The 22,548-nt window shown below is 40.3% G+C and overlaps 1 protein-coding gene across 1 annotated transcript; it reads right to left on the reverse strand.

Annotated features, from left to right (window-relative positions):
- Positions 1-742: 742 nt before the first annotated feature.
- Positions 743-22,407, reverse strand: LOC142374524 (uncharacterized). Its single transcript, XM_075458244.1, has 19 exons — positions 22,311-22,407; positions 17,324-17,638; positions 16,924-17,217; positions 16,471-16,776; positions 16,055-16,165; positions 14,875-15,036; positions 14,186-14,416; positions 14,047-14,097; positions 13,698-13,952; positions 13,265-13,612; positions 12,903-13,175; positions 11,092-11,358; positions 10,973-10,980; positions 8,042-8,155; positions 1,697-5,176; positions 1,412-1,607; positions 1,240-1,319; positions 1,073-1,164; positions 743-962 (listed from the first exon to the last, which is right to left on the reverse strand). Exons 1-19 carry the CDS (start codon positions 22,360-22,362, stop codon positions 902-904), a joined length of 6,696 nt encoding a protein of 2,231 aa, XP_075314359.1. The 5' UTR covers positions 22,363-22,407; the 3' UTR covers positions 743-901.
- Between the last annotated feature and the right edge of the window lie 141 nt (positions 22,408-22,548).

Genomic DNA, 22,548 nt, shown 5'->3' on the forward strand with positions numbered 1-22,548 from the left:
AGGCTCATTGGATGATACCAACCAATGACAGCCAAATATTTCTTCTTCGTGAGTTTGAAACTAGCTGGGGCAACAGTGCCATCTAACATCCATTTACCACGTTTGGAAATTATTACGAAAGAAAATACATCATCATTTCGAAGCTTTATAATAGTCTTTAATGTAAAATATGTAGTGTTGATTCTATAATCATTTAACTTTAACTTTTTGTTTAGTCTTCTTTTAGATTGCTTTACTACATTGTTTTCCGCAATAGAAGTGTTGCGCTGTACCCTTTTCTAGTTTTCCTAAGCCAAACAATGACAATACCAAACTAACTTGATAAGGTATGGACAAAAAAATGCCACATGAAAATTCAGGGAATGTGCACCCCTGAAACATTTCAAAATAATACCGCATGAATTCCAATCAATTTTATCTGAAAAAGATACTTTTTAAGAAATTTTGAGCTGATTTATCATAACTCATATCTGTTAGTGCCATCCACAAACTGTGCATCCCTCCTACAGACTCAAAACACTTACAGTCAGATTCAAAGATGATTAAAGCTCTCTGAAGGGTCATTGTTACCCAATTACTTTACTGAGATACTTGATGTGTTTTCTTGATTACTGGAAAAACCGAAACGGTTCCTGTTGTGGAACTTTGTTTTAGTGTGCTGTTGTTCTCACTGACATTTAAAGCAATGATGAATGTGCATGCTAAAAACCGAGTAAAAGACAAAAACACTTTTTCCATGAAATAAAATGTCTCTTTTTCAGTTGTGATTTATTACAAAAGTTACACACAAGGGAAGCAGGAGACACAACGGACAGTTTGACATTGCTTTCGGTTTGATAAATAAAAACAAAGGCACTTATATCATATTCAGAAATACACATGATGCAATGCAATTAATCATTCAGTCTTTGGGAGTTTTCTTCAGTTTAGTCTTCAGTTCAGACATAAGAGGGTTTCCAAATCTGGGGGGACATAAGAGAATTAAGAACCAGAAACCACCAAGTTGCTTCAGTTTTGCTGAATATAACGACGTGAGTGTGCTAAAACGTTTTAATCTTTGCTGCTGATTTACCCTGGATGTCCCCGTGGCATCCACTTAGGTTTGGGGTGTGCATCTTCCTGTTTGGGAGTGTCACTCCTCTCCTCCACCTTTTTCTCAGGTTCCTGTTGATATTGCGTTGTTTTAGTTAAATGTCCCAAAAAAGGAGTAAACGGGTATCTAAAGATTAGTTGCAATACCTGTGAGTGGGGTTTGTGACTATCTTCATCTTTCACAACCCGCTGTGTCTTCTTTAAAACAGGAAAACCTGCACCAAGCCCTGAAACACAAAAAACAGGTGACATTAGTAACAGATCACATAAAGTTATTGGACCCGTAAGACTCAAGATGGTGGCTTTAAATGTGACCCACCGGGCAGTTTTATTCCAATACCCAAGCCTCCCAAAGGTACACCTGCACGCACTTTGACTGGCCCACGTGATGAGGGTGTGGGATCCACTGAGGGCATATGTAGCAGGGAACGGGGATTTGTGGGTGGCCTCACACGAGGGTTTTTAACAGCAATGCGTGACCGTTGCACTGTGAAGTCCAGCACAGGGGCGTCCACCTGCAATGACAAAAACTGCTGAATCCACACCTTAGCTGTGATTTAAGATTACTGTATTGTTTGATTTACGAATAGCAGGGCGATAATACCTCATTCTGTTCTTCACACATTGCACTTTGCTTTTCTGCAACCTCAGCCCTGCTCAGCCCAGATAATGATTCCGTGACATCTTCTGACCATCTGCGCTGTGGTTCATCCAGTGAGAGTAGCTTCTCCTCAGATTCAATCCAGGGTTCACTTTGAGAACCAGGCTCTGGTGGCAAAATTCCCTCCTCTAACAAATCCTCTGAGTCACCTCTGCATTGTCCTGATGCAGTGAGTTTGATTTCATCTGAGGAGTCGCACACATTTACTTCAAGAGGCTCATCTTCAGCTTTTGGTGACTTAACTTGGAAAAGAGGACCCATTTTTATCAGCGTCCCATCATCTGCTGCTTCAGTGTCTTTCCAGGCTGTCATCCCTGCTTCCCTCTCTATGGATTCTTCATCCAGAATTTCTTGTGATTCATCAGATTCCTGATTCAGATGAGTGGCCTCTGGTAATGAAAGAGCTGAATAAGGGTAAGATCCGGTCTCACTGATTGTTTCTTCCTTTGTTAGATAAGAATCTACTGTTTCAGCTGTTTTGTCCATCAGTGCATCCTGAGATTCAGAGTTAGGTGCCGAATGTGCAGAAAACGTGGCTGATCTTGACATAGTAGCCAACACGTCATGTGTGCTGTCGATTGAGCCAGAGTTTGTTGATTTCAAAAGGTCCGTCTCACTGAAAGACTGATCCACATATCCAGACTCTAAAGCTAATAAAGAAGTTTCCACGTCACTCACTAGCTCCGATTCTCCTGAATTTGACTCCGTTAGCTTCTCCTCTGATGTTATTTCTCCTGGTTCTTTATTTAATAGGTCTACTGTGGTGTCCTCCTGTGGTTCTGGTTCAGATCCTTCTTGTTGTTGTTTAACTTCATGAGTGTCCTCTAACATCGCTGTTTCTATCCACAGGTCAAGTATGTCTTCATCAATTACATCCGGATGTTCTCTCACCGAGCTACCTGTGCCCTCTGTGTAACTTTCTTCTGATTGTGTCACATGCTTTTCTGTTTCCTCTGCTGACATCACAGGAGAATCTTTTGTCTTTAACTCATCATTGTTTCTTATCTTTATCTCTTTCATCTTCTCAAAAGCTCTGTCTGGTGATCGATTGTTTGTCTCTTGTGTCTTTAAGGAAGGAGATAATTTGGATTCTGTGTTTTCTTTGTCCGTCTGTCCTATGATCAGCTCAGCTGCCATTCCTGCTACCTGCAGATGCATAATCTCATTTCCGTCCTGCATTTGATCATCTTCCTCCTCCTCATCAGCTGCATAATCTTCACTATCTATCCCTACATCTCGAATTTCTACGGTGCCATCATCAATTAATTTGGTATCAGTCTCAAATGAGTGTTCAAATTCAGTATTTTCTGCTGGCAGACAAGGGGTTCTGTTGCCGTTTTGCTCCGTATGTGTGGCATATACTGATTCCAGACAGAAGCTAGTCTTTGGCATTTTCTCTACTTCTGCCTCAAAGAATGTCAAAGTTTCATCAGCAAACGCGACCCCCTCATCTGCTGCTACAGCTCCGCTCGTCTCATAGCCATCTCCAGCAGTCTCTTTGGAATCTTCGTCTTTTCCAAATTCAGCCACTTCAGTCTCATTTTGCAGATCGTCTGTTATCTTATCAGCCTCGTCTGCTGATCCAACGCATGTCTCAAATTCCTTGTCTAGGTGCTTGATCTCCGTCTTCATTGAGCCGTCCAGTAAATTCACTTCTTCTTCCTCAAATAAACTTTCTGATTCCTGAATTTCTACAGCAATACTTGGTTTCTCGCTTTCCTGTGCAAGGTGCTCTTTCTGGTCCACAGCTAAATCAAAGCAGCAGTTTCTATTTTCTGTGCTGTCTTGTCTCTCTTCCAAACACTCCCTCTCCAGTAAATAGTCAGCTACTGTGCTGCTGTTTTTAAGGGTCTCCTTGCCTTCATTCTCCACCTCTTCTGGTAACTGAGTGATCTGGATTTCCTCGCAATTTCCTGCCTCCAGGAACCATTGTGTTGCGTTTTCATCTGGCCCAAGTTCATTGTTGTATTCAGGAACCCCCCCTTGTGTTTCCTCACATGCTTGAGAATTTAGCTTCTGTGACACAACTACCTGGCCTTCGATTAATGGCAGGGGAATATTTTTAAAGTCTCTGCTTATTTCCTCTTCGGTCTCGCCTTGGGGATTTACTGTAACTAAGGTGCTTGTGCAAATTTTTTCCATGCAGTTTCCTTTGTTGTCAACTTCATCAGAGAGCCTGTCCTCGTCAAATTGATCGTTATCGACAAAGTTTGCGTCTACTGAAATTTCTTCCACGTTCACATCTGACTCTACAGTGGTTCGCACATCTGTGACCACCACATCCTCTTCTGTATCTGTGAATTCAGTTGTGTGCAGCCAAGTGTTCTCCACAGTCTCTTCGCTGCATCTAACAAACTTGGTCAAAACGTTTTCTGCTTGCTTGCCTTCTGTGACTGTTATGCTGTATCTTTCCTGCTCTGACTCTTCATATATTGTTGGATTGTTTGTAGCCTCACAGATATCTTCCTCTGAGACGGCAACCGACACTCTTGCATTTTCAGTTTCATCATTTTCACCTCTGAGCTCTTCCTCAGTAACAATAAGCTCCTCCTTTGACACATCTGACAACATGTCACAGACTAAAAGCTGATTTTCAACTTGTTTTGTTGCCTCATCTGATGTGTTTTGGTTTTCAGAGACCAGCTGCAATGCTTCTTCCCGTGTCACCACTGGAGCTGCATCGCCCCTCTGCACTCCTGCCTCTCCTTTCAGCAAGTTTTCCTCCTCTTCTGGACTTAAACCTGTGGATACTTCTACCTCACTGTCCTCTGCTGCCCAGTCCTCTACATCTTCCTCTCTGTTGTCTTCTGTTACTTGAATTTCTGTCATGGTTTCATCCAGTTTTTGATGATCATCGTCCAGTGTTACTGCACTCACAGATTCCCTCTCAGCAACACCCTCTCCATCACTTTTCTCCCCACCTTCCTCCGTAGCCCCATCTGTGAAACTTCCCGACCCAGCATTCACATGTTCCTCATCATTCTCAGGAATCCCTCCTTGTCCACTTGCGGAGAATTTTCCGATCTCTGTTTTCACTTGTACATCTTCATTCGCTTTTACTTCTTCAGCAAGAAGCAGTCCTGCATCATCGTTTCCTGTCTGACCGACCTGCTCCTCTCTCATTCCCTGACCGTTCTCATACTCTTTGTTCTCACTGCCTCCTCTTAACTGCTTGCTTTCCTCAACAGGCCTCAAGTCAGTATTTGTGGTACAGTTTTCCCAAGCAACAACTGGTGGAGATAGGCTACGGAAAGAGACTGTGGCACGAGGCCGCTCCTCATCAACATCCCCCCCACTAGTGTCGGCCTGCTGGTTAGGAGGCTCGCTGTTAACTGTGGATTTCTGGGAGGAGTTTGGGTCATTGCCGACTATCTCAACTGGCTGTGACCTGAGGAACCTGGTCACAGTTCCAGTTATATAGCCCTGAGGAAGAGATAGAGAAAGTATTATACATCTATATGTGTCTCACCATGTGATGTTCTGAAGTAATAATAAAAATAGACGGAAACAAGTGTTTGAAAACTTGCTATTGTGTACAAGGTCTTTGGTTCCCCTTAAGAATAATCTAATTGCTACATCATACGAGGCTATTGCACAATAGTGCCCTTCTAGCTTTGGAACCAGTTTGGGAAAGGCCCTTTCCTGCTTCAACACAACAATGCCTCCCTGCACAAAGCAAACACTATAAATGTTTTTTTTTTCTCAGAGTTTGGAACAGCAGGGACTTGAGTGGCCTCCAGAGTTTTGACACCTCTGGGAAGAATAAATGTCCTTTCACAACAGGTTTATTTAAAGACATCAAGTGAGGCTCAATTAAACTTGCAATAAACCTTTTTTTTTCTTCTTATTTTTTACCATCACAGAGTAGTGCAATAAGCCATAAACAAAACAATTATGTTTTCTAAATTTAGCATCGCAAGCATGTTACATAACACATAGAACAAAGCATTTGTTGTGGCTCATGTTTCAAGAGATCCGGTAAATGTAAGTTCAGTATTTATTCTCTATATGGTTCTGTTTTACTTTACTTTGAATTATTTGCATCTGTATTTTGATGCACAATTTGATCTTCCAACCCAAATCCCACAACAAAATGTGAAGAAGTCAAAAAAATATTTTCACAAGATTTTTCACAATGTAGCATAAGAAAACAGCTAAATAGAGGAACATAATGCCACCACATGTTCTGAAATACTCATGAAACAACTGAACTTTTAAAAGGGCTTTACTTTGGAAAAATGCTTTTAGAGTGATCGGTCACTGTTTTAGACATTTCAAACCACTTGGTTAATGTTAGGCTTTTCAATATAATTGGTTAAGGGAAAGGCTCGTGTTAAAACAGACACTGTAATAACGAATCACAAAATATCCTTTTCTTAGATTCTTGGCCAATCCCTCAGCTAAACACAAAATGTGCCGAATGCTCAAACCAGAGGTTCTGAAATACATTACTTTAAATAGACTTTTATGCAGTCTTTTAGGCAACCATAGGAGTTGCCCTCTGCTGGCCATGAAAAAGAATGCAGCTTTAAAACAATTCTACACTGGCCTCACTTTTTACCCATGGAAGTATTTCCATCTATCTTTGCTAGTCTGTGTCAAAGGTTCCACACTGCAGGTTTGATATTTGTCACACACTGTTTCCTGCTTCTAAACTATTTTTGCTATTCTGTCTGTTGAACCGCCCTGCGATGGACTGGCGGCCTGTCCAGGGTGTACCCCGCCTCTCGCCCATTGACTGCTGGGATAGGCTCCAGCCCACCCGCGACCCGATCGACGGATTCAGCGGTATAGATAATGGATGGATGGATGGATGTCTGTTGAACCACTCGCCAGTGCTCTTGTAGTTACGTGGTGGTGGTGTTTCATAAAGAATAACTCTTTGTTTTACAAACCCACGAGCTTAATATTTCTAAGGAAAGCTCCCGATAAGAACTGTATCCAAATGTCCAAATGTCAGTGAATCCCAATAACTCTTTTAGACTGTATACAGCAGGCCACCTTAGAATTTCAACCTAGTTTTGACACGTGAAAACGTTTCCAATAACAATAGAATAGTGATGTTTTGCTGGACACTTATTATAGCATTTCAAAGAAATTCTTCTCCGATTCAGCATTTGCTCTGAACTGAAAGTTTAAAAAAAAAAAAGTCGCACAATTTTGGTCAGGTACACCAAGCAAATCTGAGTTGGAGCCAAAGAAACAGTCCTGTTCGTGTGTGAGTGTAGGCCAGACACACAAACAGACTAACAAACAAATGACACACAGACGTGCACATACGTGGGGCTGTTGCATTATTAATTATTTAGTATTTCTCAGTTCTCTATCCAATGGAAGCCCATTTCCGCCATGAAAGAAAAAAAATAAAAGACCAACAATTTCGAAGAGATAGAATCTCATAATTATGAGAATCTTTGACTTTGAATCTCATAATAATGACTTTAAAAAGTTGAATTTATGACTTTGAAAGTCGAAATTATGACTTTGAAAAGTCGAAATTATGACTTTGAATCTCATAATTATGACTTTGAAAGTCGAAATTGTGACTTTGAAAAGTCAAAATTATGACTTTGAAAAGTTGAAATTATGACTTTGAATCTCATAATTATGACTTTCTATCTCATAATTATGACTTTGAAAAGTCGAAATTGTGACTTTGAAAAGTCGAAATTGTGACTTTGAAAAGTCGAAATTATGACTTTGAAAAGTTGAAATTATGACTTTGAATCTCATAATTATGACTTTCTATCTCATAATTATGACTTTGAAAGTCGAAATTATGACTTCCTGTTGGTCTTTTATTTTTTCTTTCATGGCGGAAATGGGCTTCCATACTATCCTGCCAAAATGTAATGCCATAAAACATAAAGTATTGATTACATCCTTTGCTGATATATTTGTCCAAAACACATATGACATAAATGTGGTTAGCTTAAAAAAAACTGTTATTTAAAAAGAAATGCTACAGTCCATTTGCATGATTTTTTAACTGGAAAAAAAAAATTACTTTCCAAAACAAGACAAAAAACTAATCGAATGGATTATGTTTCTAAAATAAGCTAAATTATCTGTTGTTATAAAACGAATATTTGACACGCACACATACAGATGAAGGAGCGTAAAAGAGGCGGGGGGAGGGACCTTCTTATAACCTGCATCAGTGTGTGCGTGCGGTTACTGACGCACAGGAAGACACAAACTTTACAAACACAGTTAAGAGCTTCAAATTTTATAAATCAAGCCAGTTATGGTGCCACACATCCAGATTAAAATGATGCAGCTGCTCACCCAGACTGTCCACATAGTCCTCTCCATCCTGGACAGGGAACTGTCCGGGTCCATCTTCTCACTTCCTCCCGGTCTACTCTCTGGCCTTTTTACTTGATAAAAACAAACAGGCGACTCAGTTTAATTCTCCTACGTTCTGCTGAGCGGAACGTCACCAGAAAGTTGCTCCCTAAACGCGTCCAGCTTTGAGCTCATTAGCTGCCAGTTAACTTCCCTGTCCTGGTATACATGTCCGGGGTGTTGTGATGAGGAAGAGGGCGATTAACTCAGCTGAGCCGCTGGCGTGCTGCGCAGTTTGCGGATGTGAACAGAGCTTCTTGATAAGTCTGACCACAGAAATACGTGATGTTATGTTGGACTGATGTGTGACACACTATAGAAAAATAGATCTGCGATCACCCTACAGCAGGCTTGTACCGAGCTGCAGGCATGGAGGAAAAGCAGCAGCAGCAGCTGGTCCTATGCACGACTTGATTTGTTTTGCGACTCTCATTAGACCGTCTGAACTATCCAAATAAACAGAACTCAATTTAAAACCGTTTAGGCTACAGGGAGTTGCCTACGTCTATAATTAGGGTTTAAACTTGGATTACTATTGGGAATAAAAATGGAGATAATCCGCCCACCCTGTTTTACAGTTTTTCTCTATTGGTTTGGCTCATTTCTTGAAACAGAAATTACATTCTCAAAACTCTAAGATCATTTGGCATAACACTCTTATAGTTCAGCACAACACCATAGCTAACCTGCAAAAGCACATATCTCTCCCAAAACTGTTCACCCATGCCTCAGACCTGATTTCTTTCCCATGTAAAGAGTCAGTGCCACCCAAATTGCAAAGATCTTTCTCAATTGCCTAGGCTCATTTCTTGAAACAGACTGGACGTTTTCAACACTCTTTAGTACTTTTTGCAAAACTAAACTGAATGGTTCAGCAAAACACCATGGTTCACCAGCAAAAGCTCATATCTCCCCCTAAACAGTTCACCCATGTGTCAAAATGAAGTTTCTTTCTCATTCAAATAGTCAGTGCCCTCAAAATGCATTGTCCTTTTGGCATTGTGTGAGCACTACAAGTCAAAATGTTTAGATGTTTTGTCACTATGGCATAGGACTACCTAACAGAATACAATAGTGTATAAAACTGAAGGAAAAAAGTTTCACAGTAAGAGTAGCCTCAAAGCACACACAATACACTCATACCAACCATTTTTATTCACACAAATACTGTGAAGTACGTAACTTCCATACAGTATAGTATTGTAGAAGGAAAAGAAAAATATACATAGCACACATATACTGTAATATAAACACAAACAAAAAAAAAACAAGCAAAATTATGTGGCCTACAGTACTGTAAATAAATCTGCAGCTTACAGAAAACACTATAGCAACACTTTACTGGTTGCTGTGGTAATTGGCTTCAAATGATGCCTCTTGAAAGAGCCTAATCTATGGAAAACAACAACAACAAAATCAATCACGGGAAGAGGACTGAGTGAGAAGTGGGCTTTTTGGTCCTCTGTGGCCTTAAAAAAAAAAAAAAAAAGAAATTTTTTGCCACATGACTCATGGCTCTTCCACAAAAGTTTCATAACCAACCTTTAAGGCCCACAGTGAACTTTTCACTCAATTTCTAATCGCGTCAAATGATAGTTTTCTCATATCTTTTACAAAATATCATTCTGGACTTTTCATGGTATTTGAGCATCCGCATATGCTTTCGTTGGTCATGTAGAACACAATAAATGAGGCAATTTATACAATAGAAGTGTGCACAAGTTAGGCTAAATGTGTAATGCATGCAAAATGTTTGAAAATTGCAGGACACGACCAACTCAACAACAGTTTCACGTTCAGATAGCAACATGTGCTTTACAATGTCCGTGTTTCCAGTTATAAGCTGTGCAGAAGTTTGTACTGTATTTGAAAGAACAACTTAGCAACTTGGTGTAACCGTGCAGATCTTCCTCTGACAAGCACAGTGTAGTGGTGTTCATGTGGTCAAAGTGACTGAAAAACAGAAGTATATTTTGAGCAAGACTTATTCTTACGAATTGACCATTACCAGATATCACCTTTGCCCATAACTATAAATGGAAGAGACAGTTTGGCTGCTGACACTGGTTACCAGATAAAAATGAAAGAGAAACATTGCTCCATTGAAACAATTTAGTCTTTATTTTACACCAGAGATTTAGATTTAAAAAAATCCACAGAGGTGATTATTATTGTTGTAAAATTATTTGTACAAAAATATGAACCTTTGCAAAAAAGACAAAGAAAGGAAAAGAGATCTTGGGTTTGGAAGAAAAAGCAAAGATCGATTGTATAAATACCAAAAATCTATGAAGCAAACCACAGTTGTTGATCACATTTGATACAGTTGGATATTGTTCATATTTACTATAGAGATAAATATTAGATACATTACATTATGACGGATGCAAAACAATTGAAACAGAGAAGCACTCTTGTGGGGCTTTCATGCAGAAGATGAAATTTCTTCATTGAGCTCTGAAAGAGAGGACACAAATGTGAACAAACTTCCCCTTGAGTGGAAATGTTAGTTTTACAATGTGCAACGAACATTTAGTAGCCTTAATTAAAGTGTTTCTCTGTTAATATGTGATGGGAATGCGCTTAAACTAAAAAGTTCCAGTGTGGGACATTTAGTGATCTGCTGGCATAAATAACAGACAATTGTATCTTTGAGCACTTTGTCACAAACACCCTGTCACAAAGACACATCATCTGTTCCCATTTCTTTAGTTGCCTTTGTGGAAAATACGAAAGATGACTCAGTTTGACTGACATAGAATAGTTTTTTTGCACCAACAACGTGTTTCCAAAAGAGCAAAATTGAAATAGACTGAAAATAAGTGGCAACAGGTCATCATGGAGTGATGAAGGCCAATGACTTGGGTCGACCTTCTTTCCTGGAAATGAAGGGGATTCACTTGGGTAAAGTTTTCAGTTTGTACTGCAAAAGGTCACAGCATCCCCCATACTGGAACTTTAAGTAAGAAGTACATAATTGAGTGCCTCACCTGTCCACGTTCGATAAGCAGGAAGCTTGAGTGCGGGGTGTGTGATCTCTACACACACTCTCAAACCCACTCTCTCAGTTTCTTTTGGACCCCTGCTCAGGTTGACTCTGTTGATCTGCAGTGCGCCCTGCTCGTCCTCTCTTTCTTTGTCGCTGTCCTCGTCCACCTCAGATATCGTTTCCTCGTCCCTGCTGATGTCTCCATCCACTCTTTCATCAATGTATTCTATTCCTTCACTGTCAGGGTCTGTAACTGCAGCTCTTGTTTCTGTATGGTAACACAAGCTAAAAGATTAAAACTAACGTTCATACAGGGTTGCAAGCAGAAATAAGACAGGCAGATGATGTTTTAGACAATTTCCCAGAGCCAGAGTGAGATAAACTAAACTGCGGCCATGTTTAATCCCCCAGTTCTGACTAATTGGTGCACTTGGAGTGAAAGTGCTCATGCTGCAAACAACTCATGCTGTTTTCACTCCCTGGAAAATCAAACTGATGGTGACTGTGGTCCTCTCCCTGTCTTCGTGGAAGGATTGCATATTTTCAATATTTAAGACACCCACAATTAAATAACACAACAGCATTTTCAGGGAAACCCAACCTTAGGAGGAGTCATGTTCCCTTTCCAGAACTCAGTGTGAAATGCTGTGTTTGTTATGTCAGCACAGTGTCATGGTAATTGTGTGAAAATCATTGTATCCGTACAAACGAAACAGAATGTGAATTTGCATGAAGGTTTTGCAGATGAGGTTGGGACTCTTCACCCACTTTGAACTTTGTTATGAGAATACCTAATTAAAGGACAGTCAGGATGTTTATCTAACCAAGTAGATTTTAGGGCCTAAACAAAATCCTGAGTGCCTCAACTCAATCAAACACGATGTAGAAAAATATGGACTAAATGTAGGATTTCATTCTATCTATGGCTACTTTGGGGCTCCAAAGTAGTGCAGTTCAGGGAAGTCTTAAAAAGACAAAAAAAAAAACAACAGACTCATAAAAGTGATGTGCGGCAGATGTTGGGATATTCTGACTTAGTCCATTAGCTCTACTTTATTTTTGTTCCTACTCGGTGTACGGTGCAACGAAAAAATTTACGTTGATCTTTGAAAATTGATGTTTTCATATGAAGCATGTTGGCCTTAAAGTGCAACACTCCTAAAATGTTATTCGTAAACGTTACTCTAAAAGATTATGTTTACATTAAACTATATTGAGCGTTCATTGCTCTGTTCATCTTCATGTTTAGCGAATTAAAAAAAAAAAAAATGAATTAAACACTGTTTAAAAAGGCGAAAATGCTGTCAGGCCCAATGCTTATAAAACAGGGCAATCTTAACTCATGGCAAATTTCAAGTAGTTACAACTAATTTTTATTACTCTAAATTAATCTGAACATGTATCCACATAGACAGTCGAGATTCACCATGGCGTTTAAAATATATTTCAAATGGAAAATGGTTTATTTTATTGAATATTAGTTGTAGAATTTTGTGTGGTTTGCAGCTGAGGTGGATGGAACAAGGAGAATAATATCTCAATTATATGGTAGATGCTGTGACAGGATCTTTTTGAAGTAACCTAATCATTTTGTTACCTATACCAAACCAAATAATGTTTAAAAGGACAGGTATCCTGAATGTTATTTGTATGCGCTATTCCCCTATAACCCCTCCAACCTCCAAATGTAGAGGTTGTAGGAGTACTAATATTCTATTGTAGGGGTTGAGGGTACCCATTAAGACCTCTGCTGAACTTTGACCTGTTCTTTAAAAAAGAAACACCTATGTATACAATATAAATGACAAGTACTTATTGCACTTCTGTTCTTCTGTCTTTCCGGCTGCTTGCTTATCAGAGTCGGCAGGCTTGTGGACCTCTCCAAGGCGCACACGCTTTTCAGCTCTCTCTGCCCATCATCTCCAATCTCTTCTGTCTCACTGGACACCAACGGGGACAGGGTGGTTCCTCCCGCTGCCCAGATTAATTTGACCTTAGGGTGACCTCCCTTCAACAAGAGAGAGAACACACCGACGCCTTCACTGCTCCAACAGACTGAGATCGATGGAGGAATGGAGGGAGCAACTGAGGAAGGGCAAAGTGAAAGGAAAGCTCAAGAAATTATTTAAAAAAATAAGTTGTGAATGGTACAATGTGCCTCTAATGCTTCATACCCATGTCACCATTTCTCCACTGTCTCTCTATTGGTTGGTTTAGAGAACAGTGCTCCACTCTGCAGATAATCCCCCCTCTTCTGTCCTTTATCTCCTGATGGGTTGTCCTTCTCTTCAAAGTGGCTGTCATCCTGAACAGTCTGGGGTGAGTTTGAATTGGGCCCCACAACTCTCCTCCCTCTATCACCTCTTCTTCTCTGTCATCCTCCTCTCCGTCTCTGAGTTTCAGCCAAGTGACTGATATGTTCGGAGGGTAGAAATCTGTGATTGCACATCCCAGAATTGAAGTCTGATCTGGCGAGTTGGTGGAGCTGACAATTTCAGCCACACACGGCCTTTTGATGAAACCTGGACAAGATCAACAGAATCATTGAAGTCTTGCTTTTTAACATAAAACCTTAAATGGAATGTTTCCTTCATCGTTTATTCATACCTCTGGTCTCACGGGTGACTGGCTGCTTCAGGGCAATGTGGTGAACACTAACCCACACCTTTGTTGCTCCCTTTTCCAGTTCACTTTTTGGAAGTTTGCATTGGCTGAAAGCTGAGAAGAATCCCTCAGAATTTGGCCGAGGAGAGGACGAGGCCTGGGATGCCACAGGGCTGAGCTCACCGCCCTGGCAGAACCAGCGGAAGGTGATGACATCTGGATGAAAATGTGATGCCTGGACTGTCATGCTCATGACATCTGGAAGGCAGAAATTGCAGGGATGTAGCCTCCTCCAACAAGGAACATTTGGGAAGTATTGGACAAGAAGAATAGAATAACATCATTGTGTTACCTGAGTCATTTTGTGTCTCTGCTAGCTGTATCTCTGACACCTCTGGAGGAGCTGAATGACAAGACATACAACATTTTCTTTTGCAAAAATGTTAAAAAACAATGTAAAGTTAACTGGAAGGGGAAAAAGCAGTTCTTACATAGAATAGTAAACTTCTCAGACACCCTTTCCTCCACGATCTTGTCCTTGCCTGCATACGACACGTGACACTTAAACACAGCAGCTTTGTGGAGGGAAATCTGGGGGATGAAGGTGAGCGCGGAGATCAGCTGCTGAGTGCCCTTCTTTGAGCAGTGCAGAGGTCCCTGAGTGTGCAGCTTGTAGTACCCCATCTCACCTCTAGATGCCAGGAGAGGACCTTTCTCTGACACTGGGGACGTGAGAGTTAGACCATAGGGTAGATGGATGGTGGTTAGGGGGTTGTATAGGCAGTTAAAGTTAGATTTGGAAGTTCCTATGTGTGTCAGGTTGTAAATTGTTAGGAGAATACAAGTATAAAAGAGGAAACATGTCAGAAACAAGTCAGGAGAGCTGCAATACAAATCAAAGATATGACCTTTACTCACTATAATGTGTTATTGTTGTCAATCTTATACAATGTCCTTTTTTCTTCTGTTTAAACATTCTAAATAGCCCCTTCCCTTAAAATATTTCTTGAAGATGAAGGAAATTTATTAACATTAATAAAAAAAAAAAACATGTATGATCATAATTTACCACTCGTGTTTTTGAAATATATTTGGCTGCACAGCATAAGCTTGTAATGACTTATCCAAGTCATTACACAGTAGTATGTCTATATTAAGCATTTAGTATGAGCACTGCTACCTGTGAGAGAGGTGTCAGAGATGGGGGTGTCATTGAGAAACCATGCAGTCTGGACCCGGTCCACCCGCCTGCCTTCAATGCTCACCGTCACCCTGCCCTTCTGACCCACAACCATCCGTGGAGGGAGGATGATCCCTGACACACTGAGAGACTTCTGTTTCTCTGAGTGAAGTGAGATAGAAGGGACAGTAGAGTTAGTGCGAGAGGAGGAAGACCAAACTGACAGAAATGTTACATAAGTCCTGAAACAAGTCTTCCTGAAATCCAATCAGATGGCGTATTCAGGTCTTTGTAGATAAAGATAAGAAATCATAGAGCTGGGTGAGAGCAATATGGGGAAACAAAAAAAAAAAAGAGGATCTCAGAATTTTATAGATTAAAGTATTACATTTCCAAGAAAAAATAAACTTTTTTTTCTCAAAGATTAAAGTTGTAAATGAACAACTATAATTAACAAAACTTTTTCCTTTGTTTAGCTCAATCCCATCACATCACACATGTAATATACTGTTCCGGCTGTCGTTGACCCTAATTAAAATGTCAACGTATAGTTTGACATATTGATCTTATTCCGAAGTGATGATGCATCTATGTTACAGATTGCTGCAGCTCTTCTCTAACATACATGTTTATCATTTCTTATAAATTTAAGTGTAAATGTATCTTCTCAGAGTTTTCATTGTGGAGATTTACAAAATTAATCTTAGGAATTGAATTGTTTCCAACTCTGTTGTCACGATTTAGTTTTACCTTGAAAGACCTTAATACAACATTGTATATGACTGTGTTTACAGTTTAGTAAATAATGAATAATGTTTGTGGAAAAGGGACACTTAATAGTATAGTTAAAAGTAGAATCACTTCCATAAAGAACATGGTGCTGTTGTGGTTACAATCTTTCGGGTTTACAATGATCATGATGGTTAAAACAATGCATCTTTACTTGAACATGTCTCAATTATGTGCTGATTTCCTGTTACAATTCGATAATCAGGGTGGCCATATTGGGTCAGAAGAGAAATGGGAAGTCACGATATGACTTTCACCAACCTCCCCCCAAAAGTGAAAGAACTCCCTTCCTCTTTAGGCCCTCTAAAGGTCTTCAAATAAAGATGTCACATTCTGACAATAGGTTTATTGTTTGACTTTGCTTTACTTAAATGGGCAGGTTGTGACTCACCATCTCTTTTCCTCCAGGAGAAGCCAAAGCAGAGCAGGAAGACAAGCACTATGGAGATACACATCATAGCTACAGATGCTTTGGCTGATTTAGTTAACACCGGATCCTCATCTAACATGACACAGAGAGAAAGGAAATGAAAGATCACTTACAGAATGAAAGAAGAAGAGGCACCTATGGCAAAGGATCTTATTTTCATACAGCTGTGCAATTATAACTGGTTCCACTTCTACACAAATGGAGACACCCGACACCATCAAAGCTTTCATTTTACTGTCATTAAGATTATGTAAAAACTGCCCAGCTGAAACACATGAAAATTGATGGAGAGGTTGAGCATTGTCAAAAAAAAAAAAAAGTGATTGCTTGTTTCATGTTGCAGTCTTGTGAGTCAGGCAGTCTAATTTAATTGTTACCTTGAGGATCCAGATTGTCCAGATCTGCAGACATATTGACAGGATCCACAACACCAGGCTGGTTAACCGCACATTCGACTTTCCCACGTTGGCGCCTTTGCTCTGGGCTCAAAGTAAAATAGTGCCTAGTCCTGTATGTCTGATCTGGGTTCTGCTCAGTGACAGGGGGGTCAGGGAGGGTTGTGCCATTTTGAAACCAGGACACGGACACCTCTTCTGGGTAGAAACTCTCCACGTCACAGTAAAGGGTAAGAGGCATGTCGTTGGAGTGAGGTGACACAACGGACAGTCGGACAGAGGGGAGAGCTGTCAAATAACAAAATAATAAGAGCTTTTGGCTTCATCAACAGGTTTGTGACAAGGAAACTTTTCAAGAAAATTCATGTGATGGGATGCTGAAATCCATTTTTATCATCCAAAATATGCAATGTGACGTGTCTTTGTATCACTCACTTGTGACATTGAGCTGGAAATTCAGCTCTTGATCGATACCACTGTGTGACACTTTGCAGCCAAAGGTCACATTCTCATCCTCACTGGAAGGGTAGATGGTGAGGTTTCCCACAGCCAAGTAGTACCCATCTGGAGTCAGTTCACCTTCCACCTGGTTGGGAGGCCGAATCACTTGGCCATCTCTGGTCCACGAGAAAGATACAGGAGGAGGGTAGAAACCATCTGCACGACACTCAAAGTAGGCCTCCCTTTCCAACACCACCCACTTCTGAGGCACTGACAGGGAGGGGGCGGCTGAAGAAAGGAGAGGACGATGTTAAATAGTTGACAAAAAAATTCAGCTTTGGGCATCAGTTTAGCTGTGTACAAATCAAGCAACACAACACAAACAAAGACGTACCCAGGATACTGAATGTAACATTACTGGAGTGCAGAGATGAGGAGTTGTAGCTAACTGTGCATTCATACACCCCCTGCAAGTTGGGGCTGGCTTTGAGGATGGTGAGTGAAAAGTTCCCATTGATGGAATAGTTGATGTCACAGCTGAAGCCTTCCTTTATTGGCGTTGTCGCTTTTCCAAATGAGGCGATAGTGGAGCCGTTTTTTATCCAGTTGACTTGGATCAGAGACACATCTATTTTGTCCTCTATCATGGTGAAATTGCAGGGGAGGATTGCGTTTGCATTTGGGCTGGCCTGAATTTCGTTTGAAGACGCTGTGAGCAGAAAAAAAGAAGAGAGTAGATGGAGAAAAAACAAAGAACCTTTACTGAACTGCACTCGTTGACGTGCCTTACTTAAAATTGACAAATGTTGAGAAATGTCATGATCTGGATCTGAAAAATGTGTTTACAAACCTTGAAGTTAGACTGTGTACGACTTTCGAAACCGTTTCCCCTTTAAAAACAGGAAATAACACAATTTTCCCTCTTCAAATTAAAATTCTACTATCTCTGACCCTATTTGATGAATAAACTTAATTCTATTACATTTTTCTGCTTTTGATGCTCTGGCATTTCAAATGAAACACGTAAATGTTCAAGACATAAACATAATCTCCCTTGAAGTCAGTCTTGCTTGTTTTTGTTCAAGTGAATATTATCATAAATGCCATCCGAATGCTTCAACAACAAAGCGAAAACTGAAAACAAACATCTGTCTCAATTGACATTTATCGGTCATGTTTATACAAATAGGTTATGACACATGTCATAACCTTGTAAGAAGAGTGATTAAGAATCCAGAGTTAGTGGTTTTGCATTCTTTCATTGCTAATAATAAATTAGTAATCTCAGTATACCTTATTGAGTCAGTGTTAATATAGGGCCCTTCAGACAGGTTTGACCTCCCAATCAGCTTAATTAGTAACTAGCTCAATAAATACCAAGCAACAGAGACCTTTTTGTCATCTGAAGGGATAATGTTGCACTTGTTAAGTGTGGCACAAGTGTCATTATGGTAAGTAGACAAGGAACTGAAAGTGCATCAAAAGAAATGAATGATGATTTTGGGAGGCCTATTTGTAACCTCACACGAGCAAATAGTCCAAACGAGTTAGCAACAAACATCACCTCGACCCACCGAAGAGAAAATGATTTTCCACATTGTGGTCCAGATACCAATATTTGACTGATTAAAGTTGCCTAGCTCATTCAGTTCAGCATAAATAGTTTGATTGTGATTTAGAGTATCTCAGTATGGATGAAAAATTATTTCCAACTCTTTGTAAACATGGTAATTATAATCTTTTCAATATGCAGCAAAGCCTCACTATTTCTAAAGAGAGATTTCATGAGAGTGTGAACATTTTTTGGTGCTCAGTGGACAACGTGGAGAGAAGTTAGCGGGATTCCTATATCGCATTGTTATTTGTCAAAAGTTTTTAGTTTTTTCTCCTCGCTCACATCTACATATATGTTGTGTGTACTTTTTTTTTTTTAAACAATTTTTTCTTAAATTTCGTCATTTTGCACACCATCTTCACGTTCATGTTTTTAACAGGATCTCATCGTATGAAGACAAAGAGGTCATGAAAAGCAATACAAACAATATGAAATAAAACCAAAGTGATAATGAGAATAAGACCACCACTGAAATTTGCAATAAACATTTGACATACACGTGTGGTGGTCTGTCAGTGAATGAATATTTTGTGCTGTTAGTGTTATTTTTCTCTATCATTATGCTGTCGCTGTAGCACAACTAACCCATCTTTCAACTCTATCTATCAATCCATCTATCTATCTATCTATCTATCTATCTATCTATCTATCTATTGAGACATTTAAAACTGGAAAACAAGGTGTAGTTCTGATCCATCTGGCAAAATTAACACACAACTCCCAGCTCTTTATTGCATAGATAAACCAACTAATCCGATATCAGCATTAAGCAGTTCTACTGACTGACTCACAATGACCTATTATGAGTAGAGACAGAACTATATTTATACGAATGAAATATGTCTCACCTTACTTACAGTTTTTCTCTATTGGTTTGGCTCATTTCTTGAAACAGAAATTACATTCTCAAAACTCTAAGATCATTTGGCATAACACTCTTATAGTTCAGCACAACACCATAGCTAACCTGCAAAAGCACATATCTCTCCCAAAACTGTTCACCCATGCTTCAGACCTGATTTCTTTCCCATGTAAAGAGTCAGTGCCACCCGAATTGCAAAGATCTTTCTCAATTGCCTAGGCTCATTTCTTGAAACAGACCGGATGTTTTCAACACTCTTTAGTACTTTTTGCAAAACTAAACTGAATGGTTCAGCAAAACACCATGGTTCACCAGCAAAAGCTCATATCTGAAACAGTTCACCCATGTGTCAAAATGAAGTTTCTTTCTCATTCAAATAGTAAGTGCCCCCAAAATGCATTGTCCTTTTGGCATTGTGTGAGTACTACAAGTCAAAATGTTTAGATGTTTTGTCACTATGGCATAGGACTACCTAACAGAATACAATAGTGTATAAAACTGAAGGAAAAAAGTTTCACAGTAAGAGTAGCCTCAAAGCACACACAATACACTCATACCAACCATTTTTAGTCACACAAATACTGTGAAATACGTAACTTCCATACAATATAGTATTGTAGAAGGAAAAGAAAAATATACATAGCACACATATACTGTAATATAAACACAAACAAAAAAACAAGCAAAATTATGTGGCCTACAGTACTGTAAATAAATCTGCAGCTTACAGAAAACACTATAGCAACACTTTACTGGTCGCTGTCGTCCCCCTCAAGCTCACCCTCACCCGCCCCCGCCCCTCCCTCATGACCACTGTCCTCACCCTCCTGGCCGTCCAGACATTGCTGTCTGTCTGGCCACAGATTCTCATCAACATCGCAACGTATATTTTCCCTTGCAAGGCAATGCGGGAAGAAACGCCGTGCATGCCGCAACCATCCCCTACACTGATCTCCTGTAATGTCTAAACATGCAGCGTCCATTGCATGGAGCAGGGATCTTTGGTCTTGAGCATGATGCTCATACACTCTCCACCTCCAAGCAGAGAAAAACTCCTCAATAGGATTAAGGAAAGGGGAATAACATGAGATTCTATATGGTATTGATGGTATCATGTTCTTGGCCCATTTTGACAATTGAACAGATTATTGTGCATGTGATGACTTATACAATAAAATCATGCTGACATATTTTGCAGAGATGCACTGAAACAATTTACACATGTATTAAGACAATTGCAATTTGATGAAAGTGTAGCAGCATAGATGCATGACCAGTTCCCTCACCTGCCTGTAGGTATGCTGTCAATTATTCAATCAGAGTAGTGGCAGTATAAAAGGAGCCCTCCCTCCTGCTTTCCCTGTCTGCTTCCATTGAATTGTCTGCTTCCGGGTTAGGGGTCAGTTTCTCGACAAGGTATGTCTGCTGCTCTCGCGGCATGTTCACATTATGGTCTCTCCGGTGTGCTGATTATTTGTTGTTGCTGCAGTGGTGGCCGTTATGCATCCCTGGCTCCAATGGCTCTCGGGGTGCTGTCTCCCCTCGCGGTGGTTTGATCTCTCTCTGTATATATGCTACATTTTAGGGCTAACGCTAGTATGCTCAGTTAACAGGTGGACTGCCGCCTGGGTCGTCCTCTCCTCCTCCGGAACGTGTCATCATAAGATGCCGTTGTAATTCTGGTCGCACTGACTGGGTAGGCTGGAGACACTGCTGCTCTGCACGGAGCTTTTGATCCTGCTTTACCAACTGACAGTTCGTCCAACCTGCTCGGGGTTTTTATCTATCGCCGATAAGTATTGCCTGAACAAGGTCTTGCTTGGGATTCCCTGTTTTAATGTTGTAATCGCCTAGTGCTTCAGCCTTGACGGCTGCGCCCGGCGCCGACGGACGGCGGTCTGAGCGCTGTGCCTGACGCACGGAGGGTCTCTGGCAGTTTTAATTGATTTTTGAGGTTACACTCCCTTAGTTTCTGTTTTGTTTTCTTTGTTAGTTTCCGTTAGCTACTTCAAGATAATTTGTATATTGTTTTCTTTTGGAGTACATTTGTGTTTTGTTTTCTTTTTCAGTTACTAAATTGACCATTACCAAGATTTGTTTCTCCTTCTCAGTGCTGGTGGCTGGGTGCTGGTGGTCCGGGTGGTGGTCTTCCCCCTTTCTTTTTGCTGTGTTCCTTTGGGATTTGAGTTCTCACATTTTGGTGCCTTTAAGTTGGTTTGTTTCTTTATATATTTTAGTTAGGATTCTGCCCCTGTCTCCCCAGTCACGCTCATCACTGTTTAGGTCTTTCATTTTTCTGTATGAATGTTTTTAAATCACATTATAAAAAGACAACTATTATAAACTATATCTTTTTGTATAAACATCGAACTACGTCTTCTCAGTCATTGTATATTGAACCTGCGTGTCCTTGAACCTAAACTTAATAATTCTCTGGGTGAAATTCCTGGAGTGGCGTTGTTGGATCACACCGAAAACCATTTGAGCTTAACTTGGTCTGCTCGGCTGCCACAAAAGCAATGAGAAATGCCATTCTGTTGTGAACAATTGCGAGGTGGTTTGGAGATTTGTCCATGTTGTTTTTGATAATGTAATTTCTGTTTCAAGAAATGAGCCAAACCAATGGAGAAAAACTAACGTGACATTGGTTTGACCTATTGCTCAGATGCATGTGAATATGACGAACATGCAGCCTATCATTAATACCCTCACACTTACAGCGCAATCCACTATAAGATCTGCACAATCTAACGATCCGGTGTGGGACTGCTAACTGCCAACTATCCCTTTAACACGCTTGCAAATTTCTAGCGCCATCTGCTCAGCTCAAATCTGGTGATTAGGTAGAGAAATATCAATGCAGCCTTTGTAACCAGCCTGTGAGTGCAATTACACAATACTCACCATACTTTATGAGAGTCAGGAGCACAACACGGAGGAGGACTTTACACTGCATGGTAAGGCTTGTCTTGAAAGCAGGTTGTTATCACCAAGTCCTTTTTTCTGCTGTCTTATATAGAGCTAGGAGGTGACAGTGGGCGGGTTTGTCCTGCCGGATGGGAAATAAGAAATACTGTTCGTGGACCTCACAGGAGTGAAAGGAGGCCCTTGATATGTGTACGTTCTCCTAAATGAGCCCCGA

The sequence above is a fragment of the Odontesthes bonariensis genome, chromosome 23 (assembly GCF_027942865.1).
Source record: "Odontesthes bonariensis isolate fOdoBon6 chromosome 23, fOdoBon6.hap1, whole genome shotgun sequence".
NCBI classification, from domain to species: Eukaryota; Metazoa; Chordata; class Actinopteri; order Atheriniformes; family Atherinopsidae; genus Odontesthes; species Odontesthes bonariensis.

Bases quoted from the DNA above. Each gene is read 5' to 3' on its own strand.
- LOC142374524 (XM_075458244.1), bottom strand. From the start codon at position 22,362: ATGCAGTGTAAAGTCCTCCTCCGTGTTGTGCTCCTGACTCTCATAAAG. The intron at 15,037-16,054 runs GTGAGTCACAAC...CACTTCACTCAG, and splicing joins CTCCTGGAGGAAAAGAGATG to AGAAACAGAAGTCTCTCAGT. The intron at 1,320-1,411 runs GTGGGTCACATT...TTTGTGTTTCAG, and splicing joins TATTGGAATAAAACTGCCCG to GGCTTGGTGCAGGTTTTCCT.